The following is a 23402-nucleotide window of genomic DNA, read 5'->3' on the forward strand; positions in this document are numbered from 1 at the left end:
ATGAATACGGCCCAACTGCTCAAAGAGTGAGTGCGACTCTTATCTTTTTAGTCCAATAAAATTTTCTTTGTAAAACAGCACATGAGCTGATCATCTTCAACAGTAGACTACAAAGACGCACAAGCCTGCTGCTAACATTACTTATTTCCTCAGCTTCCTGTCTGCTTGATAAAAAGTGGCAGAATTCTCTGCTTGCCACAAAAAAAAGAAGGAGCTCTACTGAAATAGCACTTTTTCCAAATATCCAAGTCCTCAAACTTAAAAAAAAAAAAAAAAAGCTCCTTTCGATTTATTATTTTGTTGCATCACTTGTGTATTTTTTAATTTTACTTCTAGAGACTTTAGATATTACTTCGCAGGACTTTTCCTCAATTCCTGGGCTCCTTTTGAGAGACAAATCTTGGGTCTCTTCACTTCAGTAGAAACACCATCAATTTAGCATGGTATTTCTCACATGATTCCCCAATAGGATTGTAACTTCTGGAATAGAACACAGCTAGAAGGGAGCAACTGTAACATAAGCTGATTCAAATGCTATTTTGAAATGACCAACCCCTTTGACGATCTCAAGTCACCCACTTGGACATTAGGACCTCTAGACAGATTCTTAAAGATGGTCCTAGAGAGATGAAGGACCAAGAGACATGAAATCTTCTCATTTCCAATTTCTGTGTTCTTCTTTGAAAGATTAAACACATTTATTGAGAGAAAAGGACAGGAACACAGAGGGAAAAAAATAATCACAGAGGCCCTTGAACCAATTCAAACTTGCTGACCCTGTGATTTTAAATACGCAAAACCTAAGCATAATTTTGTCATAAAACAAAAAGTATTTGGTGATAAATACTGCATTTCAAATGGCTATAAAGAACTCAAGCAATCTCTCTCACACTGTATGCACTCTGCTTATGATTCACTTCATCTGTGCAACTGCAGATCAAGGCAGAAGAAGGAAAAATCTTAATCCCCACAGTGTGGAAACATTCTGAAATATGGAAACAGGAAGATTTCAGCAACAGGAGACAAAAAACAAGATTTTCATTCTTAACTCTGACAGTATGAGAACCTAGCATTTACTCACCATTTCCTGGAGGAGGCAGACAACTCTTAGAAAAGAAACAACGTGAGATAACTAAAAAGTTGATGTTTCTGAGTTACAAGCATTCATCACAGGTGGATTGGCTGTGGTAGTGTTATGCTCTAGATTACTGGTTTCAATTTACTGGCAGGAATTCTTTTGCTGCATGTAATTTTTCCATAACTCATGCTCAACTTTATTATTTTTCAGCATGGAATGCTTCTAGTGGGTAAGTTTTGTGAGAAAGCATTTTTTAATTATTAGCAACATAACTCTGAGAATAAGACTAAAAGATTCCTTTGTGGCTCCAAGTGACATCATCTATTCATGACCAGAGCCACACAGAAAAGATGAACTGTCACAACTTCCAGGCTCTTTGGACACATATCTCAAGTCTACGTTGTATTGTTTCCCTTTTTTCTGTCCCTGAGCCAACCTTGCAAGTCTTGCTTCCAAGCCCAAGAAGCATAGTACACAGGACACTAATAGCTAGTGGCACAGAACCAAAACTGTGAGATTCCAGCACTGTCAACATGCTGCTCAGGAGCAGAGCTGCTGCACAGAGAGGCATCTGGGAATCTGTGAGGTCCTGGCCTAACCTGATCTAAGACAAGAACAAAAATGGAGTGTAGCTCCCCTAATGAGCCTTATGCAGTGCAGAATGTAACTGATCCTCCTGATGTTTCAGATGGCTAAGTGCTAAGGGAACACCTCCTTTCTTAGCTTTGCAAACTTTTAAGGCTAGAAAAAGGTTCTTTTCATTATATTATCATTTATGAAACAATTGAGAACTAATTCTAATTGCCAAATGCCGCTGTTAAGTACAATAAATTTATGTTCTCAGTTACCATTATGCATTAAATACAATGGAAGTATTACAATGGATCATGTGAAAGAAGCTGAACCTACTGTGTGTCCTTACTCTTCCTTTCAAAGCCTGTGTCACTGAAAACCATTTCAGCACAAATCTCTTTACAGGCTGCTTCCATTTAGATAGGATCTAACTGTGTGATTTTCAACACTTCATTATAACTTCTACAACCAGCGGTGTTCTCTGCCACACAGTCATGCTGACTCTTTTACAATAAAAATGTCTCTAAAAATAAGTTCCTAACCTATGCTTTGCTAGGTGATAACAGGTAGGAGGCAAAATATCTCTAATCTAGCTGCAAAGCATTCAAGAACTTTCTGTAGGGAGTCTTCACATGGAAAAAAAATGTGCATAGGAAAATGTATCCCAGCTTACATTAACCTTTTCGCACCTATATTTGAATCCTATTTCACCACAGAATTCTGGAACCTAATGCTCAGCTGTTTTTGAACTTATTTGGTCCAAGATAGGTGAACTACATTAAGAACTTGAAAAGATCTTGATATAAGAAACACAGTAATAGCCTTAGTCAGAAGCATACACCAACAGATAATGAGAGCCATTTCAATTTTACAAAAAGAAAAAAAACCCGAGTACCTTTATTTTTTCTGTCTATATACTTATTCTCTATATACTTATGCACATCTGCTCCTAAACACACACAAACACAGCCAAGGCACCCTAAAATACAATATCTATTTTTTCTTTTACAGAATATCCTTACAAAACAAACATCTCAGTGAATGTAACTCCCATTTGTCTGAACATTACTGAAAATGGCTTGTTAGTTGCAATGCTTTAACACTAAATGTAATTGTACAATGGTAGCTTGGAAAATGCTGTGGGAAAACGCATTATAAGAAGCTATTTTCATTAATTTAGCCATTCCTACTGCTATCGAGTACTGTAATAAGTAGATATTTGTACATTATTCAAAACGGCCTTTGAATTCTTGAAAATTTTGAGTTTGATAACATTTTACAGCAAGCAGTCACTATTTTATTATTTTTAATAACTACACTGATCTGCTGTAACTGCTGTTTTGGCTACTCAGCTATAAGAGTGTTTTAATCACTTAAGTTCTTAAATTGTACAGCAACATCCTAATCTAAAACTGAGTTTGTGAATTACAGAAGGCCTTATTATCTTACCAGCAGGCAGCTGGAAAGATGAAGAAAGCTTAGAAACAGACATAGATAATTGAAATCACTACCATAAGACTACATAAGAGAACTTTCAAGAACTTATTCAACTGCCAAGATACTTTGGGTGCTGAAACAACACAGCATACAGTTTAAGAACAAGTAACAAATATTAAAAGTGAGCAGCAAGACAAATCTCAGAACTCTACATACTATTGCTGCACATAAAATAAAAACATCTATCTCAATAATCTGTAGATAAGTGTAGGAAGTATAAAACTAAAATTTTTTTTTTAAGACTTAATTAAAAAAAATAATAACAATAATAACTATGCAGAATTTTGCAGTTACTATCAGGCAAAAGTCCTGGCTCATCCAGCAAACATCCTAACTAAAGAACTCAAGATTTAGCAAGAAGACTCAGAGAGCAAAATAAAAATAAATAAATAAATAAATAAAAACAACAGATGCAGCTGAACTTTGCTGCAAGGCAAATGAAGGCAATTCCAACATCTTGTACTGGAGTACAAGTGCTATGGAACAATAAAAGATGACAAATAAGGAAAAGTAGCTAACCCTTTCCAACAACCAACAACAACCCCAAAAAAGCACAATCTCTATGCAGAGATGCTGTTCCCTTGGCTGCTAACCCTTAAATAAGGGCGAGGAGGAGTGGACCCAGGGTTCAACACTTCTGACTGCTCAGATGCATTGCTTACACCTGAGCTCTCTGGGTTAGCTATGCCTTCTCACCTGGTGCTCAATCACTGTTTCAGGCCATGACTTGGCAATTCCTATGCAATAGTGAGTTGAAAAAAAAAAAAGCCTAAATGATCCAAAAAAAAAAAAAAAAAAACAGCCTTTCACCACTTCAGTACTTCTGAAGACTAGATTTTCTCTATCGAATTTTGGAAAAAAAAAATTATAATAATAATAATAAGCCTTCTTCCTAAAATTTACTATCTTTTTTTTCCCATTGGAAAAATAGAAATGAGAGTTTCTCTATATTCTGAATATCGCTCAGAGAAGATTGAGGATGAAATTGAAGTACACAGGAAAGATACTGGTAGTTTCAATTTCATATTAATAAGCACCAGTTAAAATCATGCAAGTAACAGAAGTGAGATGAACTGTTACTCTACCATTTCCATTTATTCCTTTTACTGTCTGGTAAACTGAATTGTTCCTACATCTCCAAGATCACAGAGATATAGGAATTTCTGTGACATAAAAAAAAAGTAAGTTTTCAGCCATTTTTCTTTTACTAAAACATTTGTTTAAAAAAAGTGTTCACAGCTTCCAGTTCACAGGCCAAATGTTAAAACTTTCTACCTTGGGTGACAATCAGAAATTTTTGAAAAATAATACAACAGGTCTAGATTAGAAAAAAAAATAAAAAGGAGTCTTTTCTTATTAAATTAAATGAAAGGTTTAAAAGTTTGTCTACAGGCTATTTCTCAATCTGCTGCTCTGTACAGCTATGAATGCATTCATGTCCAAATTACCTGTAAGTGTCCTGTTTTAAGACTCTAACCTTAAAAAAACTGCTCTAATCCTGCAGGTTAACCATTAAAGCACAGTTGTGTTTTATCTCTCCTTAAACAAGCCCAGGACACAAGAATTGCTGAAAAATGCAAGTAAACAGATTTTTTTAATGGATAATTTATTTCAGTTACACTTGTAGTTTAGGTTGATTGATGGTTATAACACCAGTTAAAGCTACAGGGAGAAATGAATTATCACTCGTTAAACTGGGATATTTCTATAAAAATTAATGTGCACCCAACTTTTCAAGATGACAACAAAATACATTATATAAATGCTTGTATTTTGGGGGGGGGGTACTACAATCATGACTACTTGAATAAACTCAAATAATACTCTTTCTGAGAACAAACATTGTTTTCTTCCATTCTCCCTTGTAATAATGAAAGATGAAGACAACAGACAATTAGCCCTCTCTCGTAAAAGCAGTTTAACCATAAGCACTCAGGCCATAATCTGGTACAACCTACCTTAAGCTCTTACAACTCACATAAGCAGATGCATTCCAATACGAGACACTAAATCCGTAGGGGGCCTGGGGAAGGGCACTAAGAGAGACCTTGCCTCAGGTGTTTCTGAGGGATGGGAGCAGGTAGCAGGACATGGGACAGATTTGTCTGAGTCAAATCAGCTGCTGCTGCCGGGGGAAAAGAATGCCTGCAAAATTACTTCCAAAACTACTTCTTTCCAACCTTTTATCTTCTCTGTCCTGACTTCCATGTGCAGCAGCCTCACTAAGTTGGGGAACAGGCTGCCTGCCCATCTGCTGCTCCCACCTACTTTGTCACTGGCAGAGATGATGGAGACAGGTGGGCTGTCTGCTTCCCAGAAAAGCATACAGCAGCAGTACCTAGTGCAAGCAAGTGTCCCACTAGGGTGGCAGCTGTCCTACATGTTTTTACATTCCAGATATTTGATATCTTAGAAGAGATTCAGCCAAAGTGAATCACAGAATCACAGAATTGTAGGGGTTGGAAGGGACCTCCAGAGATCATCGAGTCCAACCCCCTGCCAAAGCAGCTCCCTAGCCCAGGTTGCACAGGTAGGCGTCCAGGCGGGTCTGGAACGTCTCCAGAGAAGGAGACTCCACCACCTCTCTGTGCAGCTGTGCCACTGCTCCGTCACTGCACTGTGAAGAAGTTCCCACACGTGTGGAACTCCTATCAGTTTGTGGTCATTTCCCCTTGTCCTATCACCACACACTGCAGAGAAGAGTCCAGCCTCGTCTCTTTGCCTCTCATTCCTTAGTTATTTGTAGACATGGATCAAATCCCCTCTAGGTTTTCTTTTTCAAGGCTGAACAGATCCAGGTCTCTCAGCCTTTTCTCCTAAGAGAGGTGTTCCATGCTCTTTATCATCCTTGTAGCCCTCTGCTGGACAATTTCCAAGAGATCCCTTTCTTTTTTGTACTGAGAAGCCCAAAACTGGAAACAATACTCAGGGTGAGTCCTCACCAGAGGAGAGGGGGAGGATCACCTCCCTTGACCTGCTGGCCACACTTTGTTTAATGCACCCCAGGAGCCCTTTGACCTTCTTGGCTATCACTGCTGGCTCATGGCCAATCTGTCATCCACCAGGACCCCCAAGTCCCTCTCCTCAGAGTTCCTCTCCAGCAGCTCATCCCCCAACTGTACTGGTGCATGCAGTTATTCCTTCCTAAGTGCAAGACTCTACACTTGCTCTTGTTAAACCTCATCCGATTCCAATCTGCCCAGCTCTCCAGCCTGTCCAGGTCTCACTGAATGGCAGCACAGCCTTCCAGCATATCAGCCATTCCTCCCAACTCTGTATCAACAGCAAACTTGCTGAGGGTGGACTCTATCCTCTCATCAAGGTCGTTGATGAAAGTGTTGAACAAGACCAGAGACCCAGCACCGAACCCTGAGGAATACCGCTAAGTACAGGCCTCCAACTGGATTCTGTGCCACCAATCACAACCCTCTGCACTCTGCCAGTCAGTCAGTTCTCAATCCACCTCACCGTCCACTCATCTATTCCACACTTCCTCAACTTTGTTATCAGGATGCTGTGGGAGACAGTGTCAAATGCCTTGCTGAAATCAAGGCAGACTACATCCACTGCTCTCCTCCCATCCACCCAGCCAGTAATGACATCATAGAAGGCCACCAGGTTGGTCAAGCACGACCTCCACCTGATGAACCTATGCTGACTACTCCTGATAATTCTCTTCCTGGTGATGGCATCCAGAACAAACTGTTCCATCACCATTCCAGGGACAGAGGTGAGGCTGACTGGCCTGCAGTTCCCTGGATCCTCCTTCTTGCCCTTTCTGAAGACTGAAGTGACAATGCCTATCCTCCAGTCTTCAGGCACCTTTTCTGTTCTCCAAGACCTCTCAAAGATGATAGAGATCGGCTCAGCAATGACCTCTGCCAAATCCCTCAGCACACGTAGATGCATCCCATTGGGGCCCATGGACTTTTGTAAATTGATGTTGCATAGACACTCTCGGACCATCTCCTCCTTCACCAAAGGGGAGCCTTCCATTCCCCAGACCCTCTCACTTACCCCCACAGTTCAAGGGGGAGTGAAGAAAGAGGCAAAGAAGGCACTCAGTATCTCCGCCTTCTTGGTATCCCCCATTACCAGAACACCCCCCTCATTTAGTAGGGGACCCACATTTTCCCCAGTCTTTCTTTTACTGCTGACATACTTAGAAAAATCTTTCTTATTATCCTTTATCTCCTTTGCCAGATTCAATTCCAGGTTGGCTTTGGCCTTCCTCATCAGATCCCTGCAGGCCCTGACAGCTTTCCTGTATTCTTCTCACGTGGTCAGACTCTTTTTCCACATTTCATGGACCTTTCTCTTCCCTTTGAGTTTATGCATGAGTTCCTTGCTCATCCACACAGATATCCACAGGATGAGGAGAGGGATGAAAGTGCCAAGAGGGATGAAAAGTGCCAAGAAGCATTTTCCTTCTTTAAAATCTGCTTTTAGTGAAAGCACTAATGATTAAATTATTTTTTTAAAACTGTATTTGTGTTTATCTGTATGTCCTCATATGAATTAAAATAAATGGGAGACAGACATGAGCGGACCAGCTCGTGCAGGGAGTGGCAGCAGTTCCACAGAGACTGCGCAGCAGAAGATATGTTCCAGTGCTAGCTTTTCATTACTAGCAAAGGACAAGACTCCTAGAAGTACAGAATACAGCTTTACAGATTTCTTAGTTTATAGTGAGAAAGGATCACCTGAGGATCTGATCTCTTATGAAAGAAGACACAAGAAACCCAGGTCATTTTGACAGACCTACATCCTAATGTGCCTACAGATTTCTTAGGGCCTTGAACCTCATATATTATGATTACCTCTAGACATAAGGCTCCACATCATGAGCTGCTGTGGAACCTACCAACATTAGACAGGGTTTGTTTTTTTCTTCCTTTGGAAATCAACAATTTGGGTTAGAGAAAAGCATTTCAGTCTCCAGGAGGCTGAAGACTTCTATGTCACAAGCAAGGAAAACAAAATACCTGCAATAGGAACACTGAGGTTCCTCAGCTGGCAAGAGGTCTGCCAGAAGAGAATAGTTTCACACATCCTAAGAGACAGTGCTGCAGTTACAATGTCATAGTGTAATTAAAGAAATGCACTATCTGTGCCTACACGTCAATTCAACCCACAGTGGTATAAAATAAACAAAGCAATGCAATAGCCATTACCTGCCCTTTACAAAAGGAAAATACATGTCACTGAGTGCCCACAAGATGGGCAGAGAAAAATGTATCTTTTTTTTTTCTGAGGTGAATGAAAACAAAAACAGGTAAATTTACTGTATCATCAAAAAATGAACATGTTTACATTTCCCTCGTGACGTTTAGATTTCATACATTTCTTCACATTAATACCAAAATATTAATGGATGCTTTGAATATGTTCAATTGTGGCTTTTTTTTTTTACTCTAATCATAATATTTCTAATTAAAAAAAGGAAAATATAAAATACATAACAGCGGTATAAATTAATTTTTGCATAAGGCGCAACTACACAATTCCATGATCAATTCATTTAGTCAGTGGTATACAGCACAGGAAATGTTTATTGTGAAGGAGGAAAGGGGAATCAGTCTACACAGCCCTCAGACATTCCCGAAGTCACATCAGTGTCACCATAGCAACACCACAGGACATCTGTGTCACAGCCACAGGGCTACTTGCTTCTCTGTCCAACCTGTGGCCCCCTCGGGTGCTGGACATGCTGCTGTCCCTCACAAGGTTTTCCCAGGACCCTTTGTAGTTCTTGTTCATAGCGAATGGGTCTGGCTGCATTCAGCACTTACAGTTCTTCCCTCTGGCATCTCTGATCAGGGACAACCTTCTTAAAACCAGTCATTAACACTAGAATGGGGAAGAAGATCTTAAAGAAAAGGGGTTTTAGAACAGTGCAAGCACTGTATTTCTTGCCTGAACACTTGCCAGCCCCTGAAAATAACACAGGCGATAAGCATGGCAAGTAACCAACTCCCAGCCTAGGTCCTCTGCCTATGTATTGAGGAAGAACTGTTCCTAAAACTGATTTCTGTCGCTTATTCTACGGTTTGGCCTAAGCTACCCCACAGACTGAACAGGAAAATGGTTTGGCTTGGATAATTTTTAGTCATTCCATCATTGATTAGTAAGGCCCTCAGACTGATCAACATGCATTACGGGTACTTTATGTTGGCACTGCTCCGACATTACCACAGTTTTTTTTGTTTTGATTCTTCTAATCACAAGCAGGATCTCTAGATGTCTTTATGGACAAGAGATCTCTGACAGCTTGCTTTACATCCACCCAGCCCAGGTTCTGTGAGGATCCTATTGTAGACATTCAGTGATCTGCAAGACCTATTCTGTCCTCTGCCTGTGCCAAGAATTAATTTTTCAGTCTTCCAAGGGTCTAGGATTTCAGAATTATCATCTTCTATTTACAACTAAACTCAACTTTTTTTTTCTTTTTTTTTTTCTTTCTTTTTTCTTTTTTTTTTGCTCTGGTGTTTCCTGACTCAGGAAAAGCAGCAGCTTGTTAAAGCCTACTTTACAAAACATAGAAATAATATGTCAGATTTATCACATGGAACCAAGAGGTACTTATTACCAAGTGATATGGCTGAGAGTGTATGTAGCTATAAAGGTTAAGACATCTTGAACTGATTTGGAAAAAAATAAGTAAACTTAGATTTTCACGCACTGATGTTGACTCAAGAGACTCTTCAATCACAGCTCCTTGGAAAACATGGTTTCTTTTGCTCTTGCAGTTTCCCTAGACACCTGTGCCTTAGGATCTCAGCTAGGATGAGAACCTGCAATAAAAAGCCTCACCTGAAGAGCACTTAAAGACTGCAGCCATCTGTTTTCTTGGAGCAGTATTTTACATATGTAGTTCTTACAACTTTCTGCCCTCTGTCTATCTTTACACGGGGTACATCTATCACAGCCTATGTTAGCCTATGTGTCTTCCGAGGGAGTTCCCATTATCTGCATACTCTCTGGGAAAGACTCATGGTGCCCACAGAGACTCTGAGAATGGTATAGCAGACCTATGGTTTGGAAATCCTTCCTCTGGTAGTTCACAAAAGCTTGAAATTTCCGACAGTCATAGTGTAACACAGTAATCTTTACCAACTGAGTAGGGACAAATATTAAGATATTTTCTCTAGCTGAGTGCTTTGACAACAGAGTACAGTGAAAGAAAACAAAACAGGTTTGTGTTTTGCCATATAGAATGACTGTGGTATAAAAAAATCTGACTGTAACAGATACAGACAAAGGATACACCAACATGAAGGCCATGAAACATGTCTGGATAGGCATGTCCGTGAAGGTGGTCTGGAAGTCTAATACAGACCCACCGTGGACCTTGCAGTTCTATACAACTGTAACAGTAGTTAGTAAAACACGTTCCTATTTGTTCTTAAAACTAGCCAAAAAATGAGGCTAGTGATTATTACCTTAAAGTCACTGAAAAGGAAACGAAGAAGCTAAAAGACTGAATTCTGAATATATCTAGTGTAAAGTCTTCAGTAAATAAACATTTTTTAGGAGCACAATTATCTTTATGGAGCTGCAACAAGGGAGAAAAACAAACAAACAAAAAAAAAAGGAAGCAGAACTGTAACGATTCCAGACAAAGGGACAGTACTTAATAGAGAACTACTAGTGTGTTCTTTTAAAAACATATATAGCTGCTTATTTATTCAGCTTGTGAAATGAAATACAAGCCTTCTTTCTACATATTTTCCAACTGTGGAATCTTTGGAATTGGATCCCAATTCATTTAATCACTTAAATGGATTCCTCTTCATACAGAACATTAGTTAAAATTAATTAAAGGAATACAATTAGAAGAAATTTTGCTATTAATGTAAGTTGTATTGCAACTTCACACCGTTTCTATGATAAATAAGCTACAAGAAAAGATACAAGTTCACCAACATGCACTTTCTCCTAGAGCTTTATAGGAATAACTGAAACCCATTGACACTACAGGTAATAAATTCACTCAAAACGTCCTCTGGACACATCCGGTACTCAAAGACAACAATCCTGACAACCTGTATTACAGCCATTGTAATGTCACAATTAGGAACAGAAAAAGCTGGCTTCTACAACTGTAATGACATTTAGAAATGTTGAGTAATGATGCATCTCAACATCCAGTGGTCAGTTGAAAATTGATTAATCTAAGACAGCTGACATTTGGGAGAGAAGCAGTTACAACTCTGACTTTTGGTTATCATGTGAAAAATACATCACTCTGTAATAATTTAAAACATTAGGGTACTATTTACTGACACAGAGTCCAAAAGAAGAGAAGAGATTTCCTTTAGGCGATATATTCTCCACTGGAATGCAGTACAGTTGGAAAAATGTCAATACATTTTGGTAGCAATTTAGATTATCTCAACATGTTCAGCACCTAAAAGAGAAAAATAAGGGGCAGTTCCTGCACAGTTGAACACTCAGAATTCCTTCAAAGGAAAACAATATAAATTAGGGACCGTGAATCTGTGACACTCAAAAATCCAGAAAAAAAAAAAAAAGAATTTCACTGGATTTAAGTTTTCCACTGTTAAACTATGCCCTTTGCTGCCACCACGTGGGCCTTTTTGGAATACACAGGGAAACTCAAAACGCAGTCTTTCAGAACTTTACACCAGCAATATTCCTTTTTCCTCTGCAAACAAAGCATCTTTCCTATTTGATTAAAAAATAAAAAAAAAGGTTTATAATACCTTTAAAAATTGTTTTAAATAAAAAAAAAACACAAAAAAAACCCTGTTTCTCAACTGTTTGGTTTCTCACTGCTTATAATCACTGCAAAATTCCAAGAATCTAAAACACTGGTTAACACATAAACATATAACATGCACTTTTTTTGTTGCTTTGATAAAAGAGATAGCACAGCTTCCCATCTGCACCTCAGCCAGACTCATCCTACGTTTTCAGATACAACAAAGCTAATCATTGTTCTATAAGCTCATTACAAAGGATCAGAAGCTGATGAGACTACAGGGAGTAACCAAAATTATTTGGTAGATATCATGCTAGTACTAATTAAAGTAAGGTTTGAATCACATGCATATGCCGAGTGCTTACAATTAAAATAGATGAATGCTCTGAAATAACATGGCTCCAGTCTGCTGGACAGGTTAAATTGGCACGGAAAATTAAACACAAATCTCTGAACTGGAAAGTGCTGATAAGTTTCACAACTTTAGGCCATGGATTCAGAGGTTTTCCACACAATATGGGCACATTCTGTGACAACTTGTAGTCCTCGTGCACTGCACAGTACATTATAATTAAGCTTCGTTATGCAGATAAAAACCTCTCTACCTGTGAAACCAAGCTAGAACTGAATACCAGCATGCCTTGTGGAATGCAGCATACTGGTGACATACAGTATTGAAATACAAAATAGACCACTGTGATATTAATCAGTCCTTCTGCAGAGGCTGTGGTCATAGGCAGGGACAGGAATCTGGAAACGTCTGTGAGTTTGGTCACTCTGCAACACAAGAAATAATAAAAAGTGAAGGACAGAAGCCTTTCCATTCCTTTTGGCTTTTTGATTGAAAGAGATCCTCATGTGCTTCCAAAGGCAACATCTTCGTAAAGTCATCATTTTAAAAAACCCACCAGTTCTTACCAGCACACTACAATCCTTAAATTTTAATGAAATCCTGAATCTTCAGCAATGCCCTTCTCACTACTTCAATGCCTTAACATTTCAAATTACAGAGGAAATGAAATGGTCTCATTCCCACTGCACAGTTCAGCCTCTGGAGTCATGTAATGTTTTTTTCTGATAGTTTACAATAGTCTTTTATTGTGTCCCAAGTACTGTAAGTAGTGCAAAATAAATCTTCTCTCCTTATTTGAGCATGAAGCACTCCATAATGTTACTTTCACTTAAAAAGAACAGCATTTTATGTCTTGTCCTCATATCAGCCTTGGCAGGTCCTGCTGTCTAGTTGACTGCTTCTCTATTCTAGATGAATTGTGCTGCTATTTTCTCCAGATCTCTAGACCATTTGAATAATGGGTGAACATTCCTACCTCTGGATCATTATAACCTCTCTTTTCAACATCTTTTCCACCAGCTAGACCAAATATCTTGTTCCTGAAGCCTGTGCCTCAACTGTCCCGTGCCTTCAGATGTTAACACAAATTTGCCAGTAAAATCCTGTTATTGGCATTTCATGCTTCTTGACTACTTAGGAATGGCTTGGTAAGTACTGAAAAGCACCCCTAGGAACAAAATCCCTTAGCTATGGTTACGTAGCACATAAGTGACACAAACTCTGTAAGATGAGGACAGAATGCATATTATACATATATATTATACATATATATTATACAGACTTTGAGCCTTGCAGTGTCATAGAGGCATAGACCCTTACAGTGTCATAGAGCCTTGCATTGTCTTAGATCCTTGCAGTGTCATAGAGGTTGAGTGACTTCCAGTGTCATAGAGCCTTGCAGAGTAATAGAGGTATAGAGCCTTGCAGTGTCATAGAGCCTTGATGTGTCATAGACGCATAGAGACTTCCAGTTTCTTAGAGCCTTGCAGTGTCATAGAGGCATAGAGACTCCCAGTGTCATAGAGCCTTAAGCAGTGTCATAGTGCCTTGGCGTGTCATAGTGGCATAGATACCTCCAGTGTCTTAGAGCCTTCCAGTGTCATAGAGCCTAGCAGTGTAATAGAGGCATAGTCTTCCAGTGTCATAGAGCCTTGCAGTGTCATAGATGCACAGAGCCTTCCAGTGTCATAGAGCCTTGCAGTGTCATAGAGCCTTGCAGTGTCATAGAGGCATACAGCCTTGCAGTGTCATAGAGGCATACAGCCTTGCAGTGTCATAGAGCCTTGCAGTATCATAGAGGCATACAGCCTTCCAGCGTCATAGAGCTTTGCAGTGTCATAGATGCATAGAGCCTTCCAGTGTCATAGAGCCTAGCAGTGTCATAGAGGCATAGAGCCTTGCAGTGTCATAGAGAAATAGTCTTCCAGTGTCATAGAGCCTTGCAGTGTCATAGAGGCATACAGCCTTGCAGTGTCTTAGAGGCTTGCAGTGTCATAGAGCCTTGCAGTGTCATAGAGCCTTGCATTTTCATAGAGGCATAGAGCCTTCCAGTGTCATAGAGCCTAGTAGTGTCATAAAGGCATAGAGCCTTCCAGTGTCATAGAACCTAGCAGTGTCATAGAGGCATAGAGCCTTCAAGTGTCATAAAACCTTGCAGTCTCATACAGGCTTTGAGCTTTCCAGTGTCTTAGAGGCTTGCAGTGTCATAGAGCCTTGCAGTGTCATAGAGCCTTGCCTTTTCATAGAGGCATAGAGCCTTCCAGTGTCATAGAGCCTAGTAGTGTCATAAAGGCATAGAGCCTTCCAGTGTCATAGAGCCTAGCAGTGTCATAGAGGCATAGAGCCTTCAAGTGTCATAAAGCCTTGCAGTCTCATACAGGCTTTGAGCTTTCCAGTGTCATAGAGCCTTGCAGTGTCATAGAGCCTTGTAGTGTCATAGAGACATAGAGTCTTCCAGTGTCATAGAGACTTATGCAGTGTCAAAGAGTCTTGCAGTGTCATAGAGGCAAAGAGCCTTGCAGTGCAATAGAGGTATAGAGCCTTGCAGTGTCATTGAGCCTTGCAGTGTCATTGAGTTATTGAGCCTTCGAGTGTCATAGAGCCTTCCAGTGTGATAAAGCCTTACAGTGTCAAAGAGGCATAGAGCCTTCAAGTGTCATAGAGCCTTGCAGTGTCATAGAGGCATGGAGACTTCCAGTGTCATAAAGCCTTGCAGTGTCATAGAGCCTTCCAGTGTCATAGTGTCTTGAAGTGTAATAGAGGCATTGAGGCATGCTTTAATTCTGACCCTTCCTTCAGTCCTGGGTTAAACTATTATGCATAAAGTTCGCATTCTTTCCTTTTTTCTGTCTCCATAGTCTGTTTTTCCATAGTGGGATAGAAGGTTTGCCATGATCCTGACAGAGAAATTTTCCTCTAATGAGTGTTTTTCTTGGGCCTTGTGCCCAGCTAGGCTTCTGCTCATTGTTAACAGGGATAAGAGGCAAAAACAGTTGCAGATCATTGTTGGACAGCTTTTCAAATACATTTCCACAAACAGATGTTCAACGCTGACTAAAAGAGCAATAACTGAATTTGCAGCGGATCAGTGTAATAAATTGTGAAGTCCCTAAAAATAAATAGCACTGAAAAAAGAAGAGGAACTTAAAAAATAAATCTATTCCAATCTGTCCCCAAAATAAAATCAGTTCAAATAGTTACACATTCACCCACTAAATAGCTGTATAATATACATAGGTCATTTCAAAACTGATGCCTACTATTTCCAGGGAAAGTGCAACAGATATAAAGTGCACAAGAACACTATTTGACAGAGCACATTCTCAGCTACAAAGCCACAAAGCTATTTTCTTCATCATAATCACCACCATAAGCTGTGTATTTTCACCAGCAATGAAAAAAAGCCTCAATTCCCCACTCATAAAAATCTGCAACAGTGGAAGTGATTTACAGTTGCTGTCAGCATTGCTGGAACACACCACCTACCACCCCACTATGCTCAAATCCAGAGGCTGATCTCCAGAAATATCCAGCAAATAACAATGAATGTCACTGGGTGCAATTATTTTCTGCATGGAGGAATTCAATGACACACATTTGTTTCATACACACTTCCATGTCAGACTCCAATTTTGTCAGACTGCCCCTCTGCTGCCACCTAACACACAGCAACAAAATATAATGAGATAATGTTGGTAAGGTTCAATATCTACTGCTATACCACCCACATCCACCTCTGATTTCATGGGAAAATCTAATAAAATAGGAGGCATTACTTTTGCGGCAGCTCTTGTATATTCAAATGTCAACAACCTGTTCAGTTTTTGCTATTCCTAGCAATCTACAGACCCAACAATTGCTCTTTTTTAAGGAACACATTCAGGTTTTTTAACTTTACCACATTAAGATACACATTAACTGAAATGTCTTCAAAAATATTCCAAAAAAATACTCTTGGCAAATGTAAAATATACCTTCTTAGAGACAGAAACATAGAAGGACTTTAAAGCACTCCTGGCACTAGTTTCTCAAGTTCCTCAGCAGGATATTATTTCTCCTATGATCATTTACACAGACATGCACATTAAAGACATATGATTCTCCTACTCAGGAGACACAGAGGAATTGTCACAAATAACATCAAATGTCTGACATACAGGTCCTTCTCACAATCACTCTCTTGGCAGCAGACAGGGCTACTTGAACAAGAGATGGAGCAAGGAGCAAAAAACACTAAGAACTATTTTGGTGAGGTTTTTTTACTCAGTTTCACAGAAAGTAATTTTAAATCTTTTACAGGCCTTGTACTAAAATGGAGTGCTTTCTGTGTGCCTGTGTTTCACAGAATCCCATAGATGTGAGATCTGCTTGTCTCTACAGAGACTGTAACATTCACGCAGCAGGTGGACTCTGACCTTTCTTCTGGAAATCAGTTCCTCTGATTTAAGTAAGGCACTGTGTCAAAACACAAAGACGGAAGTACAAAACATTAAGTGGCTTTCATGAGGACTACATTTACTCAGGAAAAATAATCCACACTTCAAAACATTTTATTATGTCGATGTGAAGTATTTGGTTTTAATAATGTTTGCCTTTTGTTGTAGCAATGTTATTTTCAGAAGTATTGCTCCTCGCTCTACCCTGCCTTTGAAAGGACTGATGCAACAGCTCTGCTTTTAAGCTGCGCAGTTTGAAACTTAAACTTTTTGTTCATTCCCTGCTCAGAGACTTTTTGCTGGAATATACACACAAAATGTCATCTAGTTTCAACCCCACTGCTGTGGGCAGGTTTGCTAACCTCTAGAGCAGGCTGCCTAGAGCCACATCCAGCCTTGCCTTGAATGCCTCCAGGGATGGGGCATCCACAACCTATCTGGGCAACCTGTTTCAGTGCTTTACCAACCTCTGAGTGAAAAACTTCCTCCTAACATCTAACGTGAATCTCCCATCTTAGTTTAAAACCATTCTGCCTTGTCCTGTCACTATCAACCCATGTAAACAGCTATTCCCCCTCCTGTTTATACAGGTAGTATATTCAAGTACTGTATTCAAGTACTGGAAGGCCACAATGAGGTCTCCCAGAGCCTTCTCTTTTCCAAGCTGAACAAACCCAGTTCCCTCAACCTTTCCTCACAGGAGAGGTGCTTCAGCCCTCTGATCATTTTAGTGACGCTCTTCTGGACTCATTCCAAGAGCTCTGTGTCTTTCTTGTGCTGGGAGCCCCAGGCCTGGATGCACTTCTCCAGATGGGGCCTCACAAGAGCTGAGTAGAGGGGGACAATCACCTCCCTCTCCGTGCTGGCCACCCCTCTTTCATGCAGCCGAGGATATAGTTGGCCGTCTAGGCTACAAGCACACACGGCTGACTCATGTCCAGCTTCTCATCCTTCAGGACCTCCAAGTCCTTCTCTGCAGGGCTGTTCTCCAGGAGTTCTTCCCTCAGTCTGTATAAATACCTATGACTGCCTCAGCCCAATAGCAGCACCCTGCACTTGGCCTCATTGAACCTCATTACGTTCACATGGGCCCACTTCATGGGCCCATCCATGTCCTTCTGAATGCCTTCCCTTCCTTCCAATGTATCAACTGCACTGCTCAGCTTGGTGTCATCCACAAACTTGCTGAAGGTGCACTCAATTCCATCATCTGTGTCATTGATTAAGATGTTGAAGAGCACCAGTCCCAAGACCTATCCTTGAGGGACACCACTCATGACTGGCCTCCACCCAGACAATAGAACCATTGATCACAACCTTTTGGTTGTGACCAGTCAACTAATTCTTAATCAATTGAACAGTCCATCCTTCAAATCCGTACCTGTCCAATTTAGAAAGAAGGATGCGGTGAGGGACCATGTCAAAGGCTTTGCAGAAGTCCAGGTAGATGACTGCCCCTTCCCTATCCACCAATGCTGTCATTGCATCATAGAAGGCCATCAGATTGGTCAGGCAAGAGCTTCCTTTGGTGAAGCCATGCTGGCTGTCTTGGATCACCTCTTTGTCTCATACATGACTTAACATGGTAGTTCCCCAGGTTATCCTTTCTCCCTTTCTTAAAAATGAGAGTAATGTTTCCTTTTTTTCCAGTCACACGGAATTTCACCCTACAGTTGTGATTTTTTGAATATGATGGAGAGCAGCTCAGCAACCCCGTCAGACATCTCTCTCAGAACCCTGGCATGCATATCATCTGTCCCCATGGACTTACATACATTCAGTTTCATGAGGAGGTCTATGACTTGTTCCACTGTTATAGTGGGATGGAATCCATTCCTCTCACCCACACCTAGAGAATCAGGGTCCTGGCAGACACTGGGGGTCTGGTCACCAGTGAAGATCAAGGGAAAGCACTGATTGAGCACCTCAGCTTGTTCCACGTCTGAGGAAGCCATCCTCATTAATCAGAGGGGGAACACTCTCCTTGGTCTGTCACTTCCTGCCTATGTACATGTAGAAGAACCTCTTGTTATTTTTCACATCCCTCTCCAACTTCAGTTCCATCTGTGCCTTGGTTTTCCTGATCTTATCTCTGCACATGCAGACAACATTGCTATATTCTTCCCAGGCTACACAACCCTGCTTCCACTTTCTGTATATCTCTCTCTTTTCCTTCAGTTTAAGCTGCAGGTCCTTGCTCAGCAACACCAGTCGTCCTCCTCCTCTGCTCAATTTCTTCTGCTGGGGGATGGAGAACTCTTGCACTCACAGTATCCCATAAAGAGCTGCCAGCTTTCATAGGTTCATAGGTACATTAGGTTGGAAAGGACCTACAAGATCATCTAGTCCAATCATCCTCCTATCACCATCCCTACCCACTGAACTACTAAATCAAATCCCTTAGCACCTCATCTAAACGCTTCTTGAACAGCGCTAGGGATGCTTTGTTCTGTTGCTATACCCTTAAGGACAGTTTCCCAGGAGATCCCATCCTGCAGTTCCTTGAGCAGCTAGAAGTTTGCTTTCCTGAAGTTCAGGGTCCTGACTCTACTTTTTTCCAGTCTTGCATTCCTCCAGATCACAAACTCCACCAGGTCATGATCACTATAGCTCAGGCTGCCTCCAATCTTAACCTCTCTAATGCTCTCCTCTGCATTGGTGAGCACCGGGTCCAGTAAGGCTTCACCTTGGGTCAGTTCATCTAGTACCTGGACCAGGAAGTTATCCTCAACAGACTTTAGGAATCTCCTGGACTGTCTGTCACCCACTGTGCCACTATTCCTGCAGATATCTGTGCGTTTGAAATCTTCCATCAGGACAAGAGCCCACGAGCACAACACCTCCACAGTTGAAGCAAGAAGGCCTCATCAACAGGCTCCTCCTTATCAAGTGGCCTGTAGTAGACCCCAACCACTAGATGTCCTTCACTGGTCTGATCCCTGATTTTAACCTATAAGCTCTAAACCTGGTCACGGTTTATTATTGCTAATCAGACACAGCTCTTCACAGTCTACCCACTTCCTAACATATAGGGCATCTCCCCCTCCACCCCTACCCTGCCTACCCCTCTGAAGAATCTGCAGTGCCAATTGTGAGATTTGTCTCTTCACATTTCCAGGATAGTGACCAGAGTCAGCGTGATTCCTTCAGCATGGTCAGTTTCACAAAAGGATCATGACAAACCAAGAGCTAGCATCAGTTCCAGTCACGGAGGGACTTCACAGTAAGTGAGAGTAGATCAACTGACACTAGCTATTCTAGTAAAAGCCTGTGCTTGTTTCCATGAACTTGGACAATGACTGCCACACAATCTTCCAAGTGCAGCTAATGGAAGCATGTAACAATAGGTGGAACAGGAATGTTGACAAGGACAAATGAACTCTGGTTTCCAGATATGAGAAAAGCTTTCAAAGCAGGTAATGCTTTGACTAATAGCTAGTTACAGCTCCTGGAGCTTTAGAAATACCAAATGTAAATTGTAACATAGTACCAATAATAGACTGTGTAAATAGGGAAGAAAGAAAGCTGCAATGCTCCCACCCTCTCCACTGCAGGAAGGATTATTCTCCCTATTATTAGGTACCTATTCATATTTACCACATCATTTCCTGATCATTTCTTCTCCTAAAATACTGAGTGATTCCGCTGCTTTATTCACCTTGCCTGAATCAATACAATTAGTCTTCATACCACATGATTACCCCAGCTGGTCTCCATTCAGGTTTCAGTGACACCCTATCAATGTTTGGTTTATGTCTCATTGTTAAGAGGGCTCTATACACTGTGTATTTTTGTTGACAGACATAAAAGTCCATTAAATAACACTTTATCAGATTCTGTTGATTTGCCTCTGGCATTTTCTAAGAACAGGTTGTTCAATTATTTGACACTGTTCTTCAACTTAAATATACTTGGGAGTTTCTTATTTCTTGCTAAAAATGCTTCAGATGCTATCTTGCCTTTCATAAACAACACATCTAATGAATTCTTTGTCTAATTAATTAATTTTGCCTGTATGAGATGACTAATGATGCCAATTTTCTCACAAAAATCAAAATGGTTTTTAGTATAAGATAAAACATGTTTTCTTAAATCAAAAATTTCAAATTAAAAGCTCAAATTAAAATAAATCCTAACATAATAGACAGACAGCTGTTCATTGGTCAATGAACCTTAATGTTACCCTGTTGGAGCATCTTATGAGTTAAAAAATAAAAAATAAAAATCAGTTTTTTAAGAATCTTCTAAACAAACCAGATAATAAAGTATTATTTTGCATTATCAACATAATACTATACTACACATCTAATGTTTGAAGCGTGTGTTTACTCAAATTTGAATGTTTCAATATCTTTTCATTTTACTTCTGAATTTCCTGATTAGACACAATAGTAATGTTTATGTTTCTAAATTACTAAATCCTAACTTTAAATTTGCTGAGTTATAATTTCAAATCAAAGCAATTCTACATGATGTTCTTTGGTACCCTATTGTTATTAGGTAAGATGCTCCCTTTTGTAACTGAAACTTTAATCCTCTTGGCAAATTAACCAATTAAATTACTCTTCCACCTAAATTCAGAAAGAAGAGGTCCAGAAAAAAAAATATGGCGAGTACTACTATATTTACATTTTTGTAAGTTCTTGTTCACTCTAAAGCAGCATAACATGAAAAGTTTCCTGTGGAATATATTCTAAAGAAAAAAAGACAGGAAAAAGATTTGGTAACCTACCTCATATTCCCTGCCATAATGAGGAATAGATTATAAATGTGAGAGAAAATGAAGAGGAAGAGGATGGTACTGAAGAACATTGTCATCCAAGACCCGTGGTCCTCTCGAAACATTTTCAGACGGAGCAACTGACCTGTGGTATGGATATCATGAAAAACCATATTTTAGTCAGTCAGTAAATATATGTGTTTACATGATAACCAAAAATAAAAGAACAAAATCATGTACAAAACCAAATTTCTTTTTACATCCAATTATTCCAATTTGATCGGGAGGACAAGTTAATGTCATGCGGCCAAACTTGTCTTTTTCAGTTCAGCCACAGAGATTTTTCCTACAAAATTACAAGGTTGTTTTCCAGAAACGGGTGATAAAACTAATTTAGATTCTGATTCTACAGACTAAATCATTAAACTGGACCTCTGAAGTTCACATCATGCCTACGGTACCTGACTGAAAAGTGGCTGTGGTTTTATATATACCATACACAATCCTTTGTGCTGGTTAAGCAGCCTTCATTATTTCCCTGCTCCAATCATTAACATCTGTACCCAGTCTACTCTCATGCTGGCAGAGCAGGCTGAGCAGATATGCACAAATGAACAAGAGTAGGGAAACAACCCAACTAGGAAAAGTGATAATTCCATTTTTTTAATTCCAACTGAATTAGTTCCATCAACCTGCTGACACTGAAACTCAATGAAAAGCAGCACTGTAAATCTGCGCAGAAGTGGGAAGGAGTGATGAGTTACTTTATGCAAATACATAAAGTAAGCCATCATCAGGGAAAACCTCATGGAATTAGCCTAGAAGTCAAGGTAAGAGCCATCTTTAGTGGCATTTGCCCAATGTTATGAGAAACAAGTCGATAAATTGAGAGGCTTCATAAGAACTTCAGGCTGTGATATCTGTTATTTGCTGCCAGTTGCTTCTTGAGCAGTAAAAATAGAGTCATTAGATCTTGATGGTTGCCTCTCTCTTTCCACTGACTATTGACAAAGTCAGGTAAAATACGACATGATAATAGATAAATCACTGTATGTGTTGGTCTAGCTTGTGAAAAACACAAATATAGAGTAGAAATGGAGAGATATAGAGTGGAGGATTTAGGACATTTGGACTCATGAGAAAAAGAGATTATGTGCTTTTCTGAGCAGATGACTGCAGGACCAGTTGAGAATTAAAGAAATTGCCTGGACTAAAGGGATTCTCCAGGTACCATAGAAAAAGCCATCCCCTGAATCAAAGACAACTCTTACTTAAGCCCAAAAGTACACAAAAATGTACAGATAGTAAATAAGTAAATAATCACCCCTCCTTGCAATAAAGTTGAGATTATCCTGTTCAAACTCATTGTCCCCCTATTTTGTGAGTACAGCCACCCATTTAATGGAAGCACTGAAAAAGTCTAAGTTTCTAGAAGTACCTCAAATGGCTTAGACTTCAATAATTCTGAGCTGTCCATCTGGAATGGCCTCACCAAACAGTGATGCACACTATGTAATTGCTGTCAGATTTAGAATCCAAATTCTACCTTATCTTCATCTTACAAACAAATCTTTTATTATGAACTCAAATGGAAGATACTATTATCCTCTTCATTACACTGCTGACTTTTGCTACAAGATACCACAAAAAGGTCCCAAAACAACTAAGCCTGTAAGTGGTAACACAGAAGAATCATATCACAAAACAGAACAGAGCTTACAGCCATACTTATAATGTAATTATTATTGATATTTTAGCCAGAAATGTACACCAAATGTTGTCACTGCAACACAGAGAACTAGGTGTTCCCTGGAGTGTTTTAGCTGATTGTTTCTCATAGTAATGTTCTCACCATTTCACAAATGTAATAGTACAGTTTTGTTACAGCAAGACTGATTTCCTTGTCCTCTCAACGAAGTCTTACTGTAGTACAACACTCTTCTTATCCTGCTTTTTGTAGTTTATACTCAGTTTCAATGGGTTCTACTTTTGTAAAGGCTATTTATTTTCAGTAATTAATG

General features: G+C 39.9%; 2 protein-coding genes across 4 annotated transcripts in view; both read right to left on the reverse strand.

The window, feature by feature from the left end:
* Positions 1 to 23402, reverse strand: part of TMEM117 (transmembrane protein 117) — a 205720-nt gene that overhangs the window by 152881 nt on the left and 29437 nt on the right. For all 3 annotated transcript variants that reach the window (XM_065743440.1, XM_065743441.1, XM_065743442.1), the window contains exon 3: positions 21394 to 21526. In XM_065743440.1, coding sequence (XP_065599512.1) covers positions 21394 to 21526 — 133 coding nt within the window. The remainder of the gene's footprint in view (positions 1 to 21393; positions 21527 to 23402) is intronic.
* IRAK4 (interleukin 1 receptor associated kinase 4) overlaps positions 1 to 23402 on the reverse strand; it is a 125085-nt gene that overhangs the window by 26749 nt on the left and 74934 nt on the right. The window lies entirely within an intron of this gene.

The sequence above is a fragment of the Cyrtonyx montezumae genome, unplaced genomic scaffold (assembly GCF_038088225.1).
Source record: "Cyrtonyx montezumae isolate F1298 unplaced genomic scaffold, pur_monq_1.0 scaffold_3, whole genome shotgun sequence".
In the NCBI taxonomy this organism is placed as follows: Eukaryota; Metazoa; Chordata; class Aves; order Galliformes; family Odontophoridae; genus Cyrtonyx; species Cyrtonyx montezumae.